Consider the following 13,272-nt stretch of genomic DNA (forward strand, 5'->3'; position numbering starts at 1 on the left):
CAGAGGCAGGTTCTTTACAGGGTGTTGGGTGTATGAACACCCTACTAGGGGTGGTGGTGGAGCAAGATACATTAGGGACTTTTGAGAGACTTTTGGATTTAAGAGATAGGGATAATAAAAAAAACATGGAAGACCATGCAGGAGGGAAGAGAAGATTGGGTACACTCTCCTCTCCGATCAAATTCTTCCTCTCCAGCCCTTTACCTTTACTGCCCACCTTCTTGCTATCTCCTTCCCCTCTCTCCACATTATTTATTCTGGCATTTTCCTCTTTCCAGTCCTGAGAAAGCGATTTGGCCCGATACATTTACATACGTGCTGCCTGACCGGATGAACTCCTCCAGCATTTTGTGTGTGTTGCTTTAGAGTTAGATTGATATTGGAATAGGTTTAATGGTTTGCACAACATGGTGGACTGTTTTGTGTTCTAATAGGAGGAGTTCCAGTACAGATTCCAGGGACCCAAAGCCCTTCTTTCACCTATAAAGACTTAAGAAAAACTACTAATATGGTGCAATAAGAAGCCATCAAGGAAAGTTTTTTAAAACCACAAACACAGATGCTGGGGGAACTCAGCAGGTCAGGCAACATCTATGGAAATGTTGACTTGGTGCCGCTGCTGGTGTTCAAACCTTCTCAGCCTCGGCAGGCTTCAGTTTACAGCTTGGACTAAAACCCATAATTAGGAATTGATTTATAACCTTATGATTGTTTTTGTTTGCAATCTAATATAATTTAGGGTGTTTTACTGACAGAAGTGGTCTGTAGCTTTTTTCATTGTGTGAACAAGAATAATCTACACTGGACATGTTTGAGAAAAACCAGTTCAATTTGGTCCTTTAAAGTGTTGCTCTTTATTACTTGGGTGGCGGGGTGGAGATGCGTTGCTACCAAACAAGGTGTAAGGCGCTCCTTCTCTCCGCTAGCCTACAGGTCACCCTTGGGCAAGGTGTATCACCTGCTTAGCCCCTCAATCAAGGTCAGGTATAGCCATGGGAGCAGGTGGTAGATGATCGTATGAACAATTGGTGCATATCACAAGTCCTGGTTATGTGACCACTGACACCAGGCAGACAATCACTGAAAGAGTACTGATAATGGCTGAGTTAACCCGTCTTGTAAAGACTCTGCCCAGAAAAAGGCAATGGCAAAGCACATCAGTAGAAAATTTGCCAAGAAAAATCATGCTCAAAACCATAATTGCCACCTTATATGACACGGCGCATAATGATGAAGAGAGTTAAGCAAAGTACTAACAAGGTGGAAAAAGAAGCCAATAAAAAAAACTTTTCAAGACCTCTCACACCAAATGCCAGGTCAGGCAGTATCAATGGAGATGAATAACCAGTAGACATTTCTGGCTGAGATCCAGCATCAAGATTTGATTTACAATCTTATGATTTTTCTTGCTATCTAATGTAATTTAGGATATTTTACTGACAGAATTGCTCTGCAGCTGTTTCATTGTGTGAACAAGAATAATCTACACTGGGAAAACGAAGGAAGAACCAGTTCAGTTCGGTCCTTCAAAGTGGAGCTCTTCTTTATTACGCCAGATTTGAATGAGCTTTTTAATATCAACCCTAATTGTTGGCTTTAAGTAGAGGACTTGTCTTTCATTTGTGACCACACAATGTAACGACAATAATTGTATTATGCACAAGTGTCAAAAATGAGTACAATAGCCATTCATAATCTGAAATATAAAATCATCTCTTATTAGACCTGGAAGTTCAGTACACATCAGCAGTGCACAGCAGCTTACTATTTGCATCTGTTACTCCGTTAATGTGTATTGTAACTTTATGTCAACCTTGTTAAATATGATTATAATGGAACAAATAACCGTGACTATCAACTTAACCCAATTAACCAACCCTGACATTCACCAGACCACACTGTTTATGTGATGCATTTTCACCTTTTTACATGACTATATTATAATGGAGACATCCTCTATTAACTATTTGTTTGATGTATATATAGTGACGATTTTTGCCTTGCTTGGGTGCTTTTTTTTTTCAGAATCAGGCTCAGGTTTATTGTCCAAAAGACGTAGGAGCAGAATTTGGCCTGTCAATCCTGTAATGACATCAAAGCGATTTGTCACGGCAATCATTGATGGCACAACTGTACCTTAAAGTACAGCAGTGCTCCCAAACTATGTTATTGTCATTCTGGTACTAATTTAATCTTGGATCTTTTCTGGGGTTAAAAGTACTCTGTATCAGCTTTACTCTCAAGGTGGTACCGAGCTACAGTCTCCCATCGAGATCGTGGCTTAGATTTTAATTGTTCTCTAAGTTTGTAGTGATAGTTTTGGGACAGAGGGGGGAGTTAGGGGTTGGTTTAAGGTTTATGGGCAGGGATATAGGGAATCAGATGTCAGGCTGGGGTGTAGGTCTGTCCTCTGGTTTGAAAGCTAGTGACATAGACATGGGATGAAGACCTTGCTGCGGTTTTCTTGTTCTTGTTCAGCTTGTTCTGCTGCGCTTTGTGCGAACGCTGTGTTGTGCCAGAATGTGTGACAACACTTGCGGGCTTCCTGCAGCACATGCTTGGATGTGTTGGTTGCTAGTGCAAACGGCGTATTTCACTGCATGTGAGAGCTGAATCTGAATAGTTTAAACCTTCAATTTATAACTCTTAGTGTTAGAAGTATATTTTCTGACTGTTTATATACTGGCTCTGCTGCAGAAAATTGCAAATGTTTGCTTGTTTATTTTCCAGCCTGGCTAATTGTTTCATCTCGTTATTACAAAGCAAACTTTATGCCTTTTTTATTCTCTGACTGATGTATACTGGTATCACTCCTTAATCGTGAATCATTGAAAGTTAATAAGGAATTACAAAAGCAATTAGAAAGGTAAACAATATGGTGGCCTTTGTTATAAGGCACTTTGAGTGCAAGAGTAAACAAGTCCTTCTACATTTATATAACGGCTCCAGTATGGCTGCCAATGGATTATTGTTTTCTGGCAAACTTTGACAAACTGCTATAGATGCATGTTCGTTTACATAATTACGTGTTATATGTATAAATGTGTGAATTGCATACATCATCATGCTACCACCTGTTACATGTGTGACTTGCTTAAAGTAACTGCAAGTTAGACCCCCCATTCCCGGACCCCCGTGTCTGCCTTCGAAATAGTTTACTGTTGTGAAGTTACAAAACACGACAATATCCTAACTGGTTGCATCATTGCCCGGTATGTAAGCACCAATGCCCAAGAATAGAAGAGCCCAGTCCGTCTCAGAAAAAGCCCTCCCTACCACCGATTAGGTCCAGCAGAAAGCTGAATCCATCATCAAAGTCTGCCATGATCCAGGCCATGCTCTCTTCTCACTACTGCCATTGGGTAGGAGGTACAGAAGTCACCAGTTTCAGGAACAGTTATTACCCTTCAACCATCAGGCTCCTGAACCAGCATGGATAACTTACTCACCTCAACTCTGAACTGATTCCACAACCTACAGACTCGCACTCAAGCTCATGTTCTCTGTGTTATTTTTCAATTTGCACAGTTTGTCTCCTTTAGCATATTGGTTATTTGTCAGTGAGTTTTCATAAATTATGTTATATGCCTTCATTTTTCCTGTGAATGCCTATAAGAAAATGAATCTCAAGGAACATATGCATACTTTAATAATAAATTTGCTTTGAACTTCCAGCTTTGGTTTACCTACCTAAGGAATGATAGAGCATAGAACAATTAACACAGGAATAGGCCTTTCAGCCAACAATGTAGTGCTATGCCTGTGATAGAGTAAGTGCACTGAAGTTTCAGCATGTTGATTCCTGAAGGTGGTAGACTTGTCCTGTGAGAAGCAATTAAGTGGATTGATTTCTCATCTATGCTTTACACAAATAAGGTTATCTCATTGAAACATACTGCACTTGGTCAGATCGCATTTGGAGTATAGTGAGCAGTTTTGGAGCCCTTATCTAAGAAAAGATGTGCTGGCATTGGAGAGGGTCCAGAGAAGGTTAACGCAAATGAATCCAGGAATGAAAGGGTTAACACATGAGGAGCATTTGATGTTTCTGGACCTGTACTTGCTGGAGTTTAGAAGAATGAAGGTGGATCTCATTGAAACCTGTCAAATATTGAAAGGCCTGGATAGATTGAATGTGGAGAGGATGTTTCCTATAATGGGGGAGTCTAGGACCAGAGTGCACAGCATCAGAATAGAGCAATGCCCCTTTAAATGAGAAGGAATTTCTTTACCTAGAGAGTGGTGAATCTGTGGAAGTCATTGTCACAGGTGGCTGTCGAGGCTAAGTCATTGGAAATATTTAAAGCAGAGGTTGATAGGTTCTTGATTAGTCAGGGTGTCAAAGGTTACGGGAAGAAATAGAATGGGATTGAGAGGGATAATAGATCAGACAGGAATGGTAGAGCAGATTTGATGGTCCAAATGGCCTAATTCTGCTCCTCTCTCTTATGGTTATATACAAAATCCTTAAGGAGGATGAAGTTGATGGATAATGTTTTCTTTACTGAGGGTGTCAGCAATTGCGGGGGGGAGGGGGTGCAGCTCACAGCTTCATCCAGATTTATTTATCACATGTACATTGAAGCATAAAGTGAAATGAGTCGACTTCCTCCAGCATTTCGTTTGTGTTTGTTGCTCAAGATTCACAGCATCTGCAGAATCTATTGTGTTTCACCTCTGTATTGTTTGGAAGGGAACAAAAACAACTGTTTACTTCACTTTACACAATTCTCCTTCAGTTTTTATCTATCCATTCACTTGCCCTTGGTTTTTCTTTTGAGCCAGAGAAAGAAAGTCAATTTGGTGAGTTAATTGCCATCGACAGATGCATTCTCTGTAGCTCCTGTACCTAATTAAGTGGACATTAAGTCTGTTTGTGGTCTTCTGCTGTTGTTGCACATCAGTTTCAGGGTATGACATGTTGTGTATTCAGAGATGCTGTTCTACACACCATGGTTGTAACGTATGGTTATTGCTGCCTTCTTGTCGGCTTGAACCAGTCTGGCCATTCTCCTCCTACCTCTCTCATTAACGAGGCATTTTTTGCCCACAGAACTACCACTCATTGTATTTTTTTTGTGTGTTTTCTGCATCGTCTGTAAACTCTCGAGACAGTTGTGCATGAAAATCCCAGGAGATCAGCAGTTTCTGAGATACTCAGACTACCCCATCTGGCACCAACAATCATTCCACAGTCAAAGTCAATAGATCATATTTCTTTCCCATGCGATGTTTGGCCTGAAGAACAACTGAATCTTGACCATGTTAATGAGCTTTTATGCATTGAGTTGATGGGCTGTTTGGATACTTGCATCAATGAGAGGGTGTACCTAATAAAGTGGTCATGGATTGTATTAGTATGAGACTGCTTGCATTGTCTAATGAAGGGTTCAACTAAAGTATTAACCTGTGTTTCACATGCTCTTCAATTTGTTCTGCATGCCCGACTGTTTCTTTATACTATCTTTATTTCAGTCTGCTTTATAAAAACAAATGTTTTATGATATGCAGAAAATAAGATTGCAGGATTATATGGAAAAATTAAATTGTTATGCTGATAGCCAGCAGGGTCAGATTTAATGAATCGTTCCAATTAAGGGTCTGGTACAAATAATCTTTGCATCAGGTAGTCCTGTAATTACATTTCTATTGTGATTTAATATGCAGCTTATCTCAACACTGGGCACAAAATAAGAATTCAATCACACAATACTATTGCAGAATCAGAATCAGGATTATTATCACAATGTTATGCAATGTTAGCATTCGTTTCAAAAGGACTCGAGTGTAAGAGCGAGGATGTGATGCTGAGGCTTATAAGACATCGGATGGATTGTAGTTGCAGTTTTGTGAGCAGATTTGGGCAGTTTATCTAAGGAAAGGTGTGCTGACATTGGAGACGGTCCAGAAAAGGTCCACAAGAACAGTTCTGGGAATGAAAAGATTAAAGCCGTGAGGCGTGTTTGATGATTCTGGGTCTGCACTCACTGAAGTTGAGAAGAATGTGGGGGAATCTCATTGAAACCTATCAAAAGTTGAAAGGCATAGACAGAGTGGATGTTTCCGATAGTGGGGGAGCCTAGGACCAGAGGGTATGTACAGCCTACAGGAACCTTCATTTAGAACGGAGATGAGGGGGAATTTCTTTAGCCAAAGGACACTGAATCTGTGGAATTCAATGTTTGCTAAAGTGGGAGAGTCTAGGACCAGAGGGTACTGCCTCAAAAGAGAGTTACCTCCATTTAGAACAGAAATAAGGAAGAATTTCTTTAGCTTGAGTGTGGTGAATCAGTGGGAATTTATTGCCACAGATAGCTATGGAGGCCAAATCATTGGGTATACTTAAAAGCAGAGGTTGATAGGTTTTTGATTAGTAAGGATATCAAAGTTTATGGGAAAAAGGCAGGAGAATAGAGTTGAGAGGGATAATAAATCAGCTGTGATGGAATGGCAGAACAAACGTGATGGGCCTAGGGGCCTAATTCTGCTCCTATGCTGTACGTCTAATATCACTGACAGGTGGCGTGAAATTTGTTGTTTTCTGACAGCAGTACAGTTAATAACTCATCTTCTACCTTAGGCCACGAACCTATCAATCACCCCTGTTGAGTTATTAACTTCAAACTTTCTGTATAATCACTCAGAGTTGAACTACATGTGCATGTAACGAGAGCTGTATAACTCATCTCCTTCTACCTTAGGCCACAAACTTATCAATCACCCATCTGTGGACACTTTCTGGAGGTCTAAAATCCGTATGCTCCACAACCACTGGACTAAATGAGTAAATGTAGGAGGGGACTATGTTGAAAAATAAATGTGCTAGGTTTTCTGAAATTGACTCCTTCTACCTTAGGCCACAAACTTATCAATCACCCCTTGTAGTCAACTGCAATAAAATTACCCGAGGAAGTGAGAGGACATTTTTAGACCATAAGACACAGGAGCAGAATTAGGCCATTTGGCCTATAAAGACTACTCAACCAGTCCACCATGCTTGACTTATTTGCTGCTTAACCCCATTATTGTGCCTTCTCACCATAATCTTTGATACCCTGACTAATCAAGAACTTATAACCCTCCACTTTAAATATACTCAGTGACTTGGTCTTGACAGCTGTCTCTGCAATGAATTCCAGATTCACCGCCCTCTGGCTAAAGAAATTCCTTCTCATCTCCGATCTAAAAGGACAGACTTTTCTATTCTGAGGCTTTCACTATTAGAAACATCCACTTTATCTCCACACTATCTAGACATTTCCTTATTCGATAGATTTCAATGCGATTCCTCCTCATTCTTCTAACCTCCATCGAGTACAGATCCATCAAATGCTCTTCTTATGTTAACTGAAACTCTGCCTATTTCTCTCAGCCTGCATCAGGACAACAGCCCTCCATACCCCTCCCATCAAAAATTCGTTAAATGCTGAAATCGATCCCACATCCACCACTCCTGTTGGTAACTCATTCCATCTTCTTACCACCCTCTTGAGTGAAGAAGTTCTCCCTCAGGTTCCCCTTAAATATTTCACCTTTCACCCTTAATGTATGACCTCTAGTTCTAATTTCACCCAACCTCCATGGAAAAAGGCTCCTTGCATTTACTCTATCTATGCCCCTCATTATTTTGTATACATCTATCAAAGTTCCCTCATTCTCCTACACTCCAGGGAGAGTAGTTAATTTCATAGTTAACATTGTCATAACTTCAAAGGTCTGCATCAAGAAGCATATGTAGTGAAGTATGGAGCAGATATCACTATCAGTGGGTTATTGATTGACAAAAAAACAATTTTCCCATTGATCGTTGACTTGAACTGTAAAATAGAACAAAGGTATTGGGGCAAAGTACTATCTGGACATCAGTAGCACATCTCAGGTCACGTAGAAGCCTCACACCAGTAGATTCGGAAACCAGTGGGATAACTTCACTTGCGCCTTCACCAAACCTATAGACTCACTTTCAAGGATTTTTCATTTCATGTTCTTGATATTTATTGCTGATTTGTTTATTCACTATTTTTTCTTTTGTATTTGCACCATTTGTTATCTTTTGCACCTTGGTTGCTTGTCTGTCCTGTTGGGCGTGGTCTTTCGTTTATTCTACTGTGTTTCTTAGATTCTATTGTGTGTATGCCCGCTAGAAAATGAATCTCAGGTTTGTATATATGGTGACATATGTGTACTTTGATAATAAATTTACTTGTACTTGGTATTTTGTACTACATTCACCATTGCCTAAGGCACTAATGTGGATATTTCTTCTTTATCTTGCATTTAGATCTGGAAGACAGGTCAAGCTCTGGATCTTGGGGAGCCAGTGGTCATCCCAGCCCTTCCAGGGTAAGACAACACATTTTATTATTATTATTACTACTTACTATTAGTGGAGCAGACTCAAAAGGCCAAATAGCCTAATTCTGCTCTTAAGTCGTATTCAAGAACCTTATCAATTTGTTTAGTTTTTGTTGATATTCATAAGTTAATTTGGTTCAGAAGGTTTTTTGTTATATAAAAATAAAACTTCAAAGCAGTTGGAGATATTGCAAATATTTTTATAATATTTCTACAAATTTAGTTTTTAGTCATAATGTTATGCAGGAAGGAAATGGAGGTTTTGGTCCAATTTGTCAACACTGAGCAAAATGCCTTCCTGAAATGGTCCCATTTGCCGGTGTTTGGCCCATATTACTCTAAATCTTTTCTATCCACATATTTGTACCTTTTTTCATAGCTTCCTTTGGCAACATGCTTTGTATATCCTCAGTTTCTATATCCCATCTAGCTTTCACTCACCATGATTGTATGTCCTATAGTTTTAGACACCCCTATACTGGGGGAAAAAGCAATGTCCCCTACTTATCTGTGCTTCTCATGAATTTCATATACCTACTTCCTGTTATTTGGGAGCAGATTCATGGATTCGGTAAGTGGGACAGAAGAAATGACCGCGAGTAAGCACATTAACTATTTATCTACAAACAGCAAAACACTCAAGCAAGTATGTACAGTGGCATGCAAAAGTTTGGACACCCCTGGTCAAAATTTCTGTAACTGTGAATAGCTAAGTGAGTAAAAGATGACCTGATTTCCAAAAGGCATAAAGCGAAAGATGATGCATTTCTTTAATATTTCAAGCAAGATTACTTTTTTATTTCCATCTTTTACAGTTTCAAAAACGAAAAGGGCCCAAAGCAAAAGTTTGGGCACCCTGCATGGTCAGTACTTAGTAACACCCCTTTTGGCAAGTATCACAGCTTGTAAATGCTTTTTGTAGCCAGCTAAGAGTCTTTCAATTCTTATTTGGGGGATTTTTGCTCATTCTTCCTTGCAAAAGGCTTCTAGTTCTGTGAGATTCTTGGGCCATCTTGCATGCACTGCTCTTTTGAGGTCTATCCACAGATTTTCGATGATGTTTAGGTTGGGGGACTGTGAGGGCCATGGCAAAACCTTCAGCTTGCGCCTCTTGATGTAGTCCATTGTGGATTTTGAGGTGTGTTTAGGATCATTATCCTGTTGTAGAAGCCATCCTCTTTTCATCTTCAGCTGTTTTACAGATGGTGTGATGTTTGCTTCCAGAAGTTGCTGGTATTTAATTGAATTCATTCTTCCCTCTAGCAGTGAAATATTCCCTGTGCCACTGGCTGCAACACAAGCCCAAAGCATAATCAATCCACCCCCGTGCTTAACAGTTGGAGAGGTGTTCTTTTCATGAAATTCTGCACTTTTTTTCCCCCAAGCATACCTTTGCTCATTGCGGTCAACAAGTTCTATTTTAACTTCATCAGTCCACAGGACTTGTTTCCAAAATGCATCAGGCTTGTTTAGATGTTCCTTTGCAAACTTCTGACACTGAATTTTGTGGTGAGGACACAGGAAAAGTTTTCTTCTGATGACTCTTCCATGAAGGTCATATTTGTGCAGGAGTTGCTGCACAGTAGAACAGTGCACCACCACTCCAGAGTCTGCTAAATCTTCCTGAAGGTCTTTTGCAGTCAAACAGGGGTTTTGATTTGCCTTTCTAGCAATCCTATGAGAAGTTCTCTTGGAAAGTTTTCTTGGTCTTCCAGACCTCAACTTGACCTCCACCATTACTGTTAACTACCATTTCATAATTACATTATGAACTGAGGAAACCTGAAAACGCTTTGCTATCTTCTCATAACCTTCTCCTGCTTTGTGGGCATCATTTATTTTAACTTTCAGAGTGCTAGGCAGCTGCTTAGAGGAGCCCATGGCTGCTGATCGTTGGGACAAGGTTTGAGGAGTCAGGGTATTTATAAAGCTTTGAAATTTGCATAACCTGGCCTTTCCTAACGATAATTCTGAACAAGCCATAGCCCTAAGAAGCTAATTAAGGTCTGAGACCTTGGTAAAAGTTATCCAAGAGCTCAAATCTCCTGGGGTGCCCAAACTTTTGCATGGTGCTCCTTTCCTTTTTTCACTCTAAAATTGTAGAAAACAAAAATAATACACTCGTGTTGCTTAAAATGTTGAAAAGAATGTTTCATCTTTAACTTTGACTTTTGGAGATCAGTTCATATATGTTCACTTAATAGACAATAGGTGCAGAAGTAGACCATTCGGCCCTTCGAGCCTGCACCACCATTCTGAGATCATGGCTGATCATCTACTATCAATACCCGGTTCCTACCTTGTCCCCATATCCCTTGATTCCCCTATCCATAAAATACCTATCTAGCTCCTTCTTGAAAGCATCCAGAGAATTGGCCTCCACTACCTTCCGAGGCAGTGCATTCCACACCCCCACAACTCTCTGGGAGAAGAAGTTTTTCCTTAACTTTGTCCTAAATGACCTACCCCTTATTCTTAAACCATGCCTTAACTATTCACAGTAACAGAAATTTTGACCAGCGGTGCCCAAACTTTTGAATACCACTGTAAGTCAAGCAAGTATTTATCTAATCACCTAAATTACAAAACTCTGACACTGATCATTCGGTAAGTTAACCCTTCACATTCCAACTCTTCATGGGGATGCACATTCCTAATTCAAGCCCTCTTTCCCTGGTTACATCCTCATTAATCTTTCCTGTACCCCATCCAGCTTAATTTCCAGTTTAGTTTGCATTTCACAGTTGCATATAATCACCAGTAAACCTGTAGGATACATTAATTTGTTTCCTTTCACAAAAAGCAGTACAATTGCCTGTGACATTAATTAATGCCCTTGAAAGTTTACAATGTTTATGATCTTGCAATTGAGAATTCTTTCTGCTGTGTGAGATTGGAAATAAAAATTTCGCTAGGTACTTTGACGGTACCTAGACATTTCCCCCCAGATTTGTAGTCATCTTTTTGATGTACCACAGCAACACTTATCCATAGCTTTAGAAACATAGAAAATCTACAGCACAATACAGGCCTTTTGGCCCACAAAGTTGTGCCGAACATATCCCTACCTTAGAAATTGCCTAGGGTTACCCATAACCCTCTATTTTTCTAAGCTCCATGTACCTATCCAAAAGTCTCTTAAAAGACCCTATCATATCTGCCTCCACCACCATTACCAGCAGCCCATTCTACGCACTCACCACTCTCTGTGTGTGAAAAAAACTAACCCCTGACATCTCATCTGTACCTACTCTCCAGCACCTTAAACCTGTGTCCTCTTGTGGCAACCATTTTAGCCCTGGGAAAAAGCCTCTGACTATCTACACGGTCAATGTCTCTCATCATCTTATACACCTCTATAAGGTCACCTGTCATCTTCCGTCGCTCCAAGAAGAAAAGGCCGAGTTCACTCAACCTGTTTTCATAAGGCATGCTCCCCAATCCAGGCAACATCCTTGTAAATCTCTTCTGCACTCTTTCTATGGTTTCCACATCCATCCTGTAGTGAGGCGACCAGAACTGAGCACAGTACTGCAAATGGGGTCTGACCAGGGTCCTATATAGCTGCAACATTACCTCTTGGCTCCTAAACTCAATTCCACAATTGATGAAGGCCAATACACCATACACCTTCTTAACCACAGAGTCAACCTGCGCAGCTGCTTTCAGCATCCTATGGACTCGGACTCCAAGATCCCTCTGATCCTCCACACTGCCAAGAGTCTTGCCATTAATACTATATTCTGCCGTCATATTTGACCAACCAAAATGAACTACCTCACACTTATCTGGGTTGAACTCCATCTGCCACTTCTCAGCCCAGTTTTGCATCCTATCAATGTCCCGCTGTAACCTCTGACAGCCTTCCACACTATCCACAACACCTCCAACCTTTGTGTCATCAGCAAACTTACTAACCCATCCCTCCACTTCCTCATCCAGGTCATTTATAAAAAAATCATGAAGAGTAAGGGTCCCAGAACAGATCCCTGAGGCACTCCACTGGTGATTGACCTCCATGCAGAATATGACCTGTCTACAACCATGTTTTGCCTTCTGTGGGCAAGCTAGTTCTGGATCCACAAAGCAATGACTCCTTGGATCCCATGCCTCCTCACTTTCTGAATAAGCCTTGCATGGGTTACCTTATCAAATGCCTTGCTGAAATCCATATACACTACATCTACTGCTCTTCCTTTATCAACGTGTTTAGTCACATCCTCAAAAAATTCAACCAGGCTCGTAAGGCACAACCTACCCTTGACAAAACCATGGTGACTATTCCTAATCATATTATACCTCTCCAAATGTTCATAAATCCTTTGAGATTTTGAGATATGAGATTTTCTAAGTACTTCAGTATAATTGGAGAAAATTTTGCAAGTTTTCCTATTATTATTAGTGTTTATTTTATTACTTTTCGTATTTACACAGTTTGTCTTTATTTGCATATTGGTTCTTTGTGTGTAGTGTTTATTAATCCTATTGTATTTCTTTGTTCGATTGTAAAATGAATCTCAGGGTTGTACGTAGTGACCTATATGGGTGGCACGGTAGCTGGGCGATTAGCACTGTGCTTTGCAGTACCAAGGCTGATGTTTTAATTCCTGTAGCTGCCTTTAAGAAGTTTGTATGTTTTCTCTGTCACTGTGTGGGTTTCCTCTGTGTGCTCCAGTTTCCTCCCTCAGACCTACTTGTTGGTAGGTTAATTGGTGATTGTAAGTTGTCCCGTGATTAGTCTAGGATTAAAATTAGGGGGTTGGTCGTATTCGGCGCTGTATGTCAATAAATGAATACTCTGATAGCATTTACTTTGACAATCTCTTCCCTTGCTTCCCATAATATCCACCGTACATGTGGATTTAAGACCTCCAACACCTACTCCTTCTTAATATTTTGAGAATAAGTTTACTTTGA

The 13,272-nt window shown here is 40.3% G+C and overlaps 1 protein-coding gene across 12 annotated transcripts in view; it reads left to right on the top strand.

Moving 5' to 3' along the window:
• Positions 1-13,272, top strand: part of LOC132405014 (transcription factor 4-like) — a 649,090-nt gene that overhangs the window by 144,172 nt on the left and 491,646 nt on the right. For all 12 annotated transcript variants that reach the window (XM_059989695.1, XM_059989690.1, XM_059989698.1 and 9 more), the window contains one exon: positions 8,282-8,343. In XM_059989695.1, the coding sequence (XP_059845678.1) occupies positions 8,282-8,343 (62 nt within the window). The remainder of the gene's footprint in view (positions 1-8,281; positions 8,344-13,272) is intronic.

Source organism: Hypanus sabinus, chromosome 14 (assembly GCF_030144855.1).
Source record: "Hypanus sabinus isolate sHypSab1 chromosome 14, sHypSab1.hap1, whole genome shotgun sequence".
In the NCBI taxonomy this organism is placed as follows: Eukaryota; Metazoa; Chordata; class Chondrichthyes; order Myliobatiformes; family Dasyatidae; genus Hypanus; species Hypanus sabinus.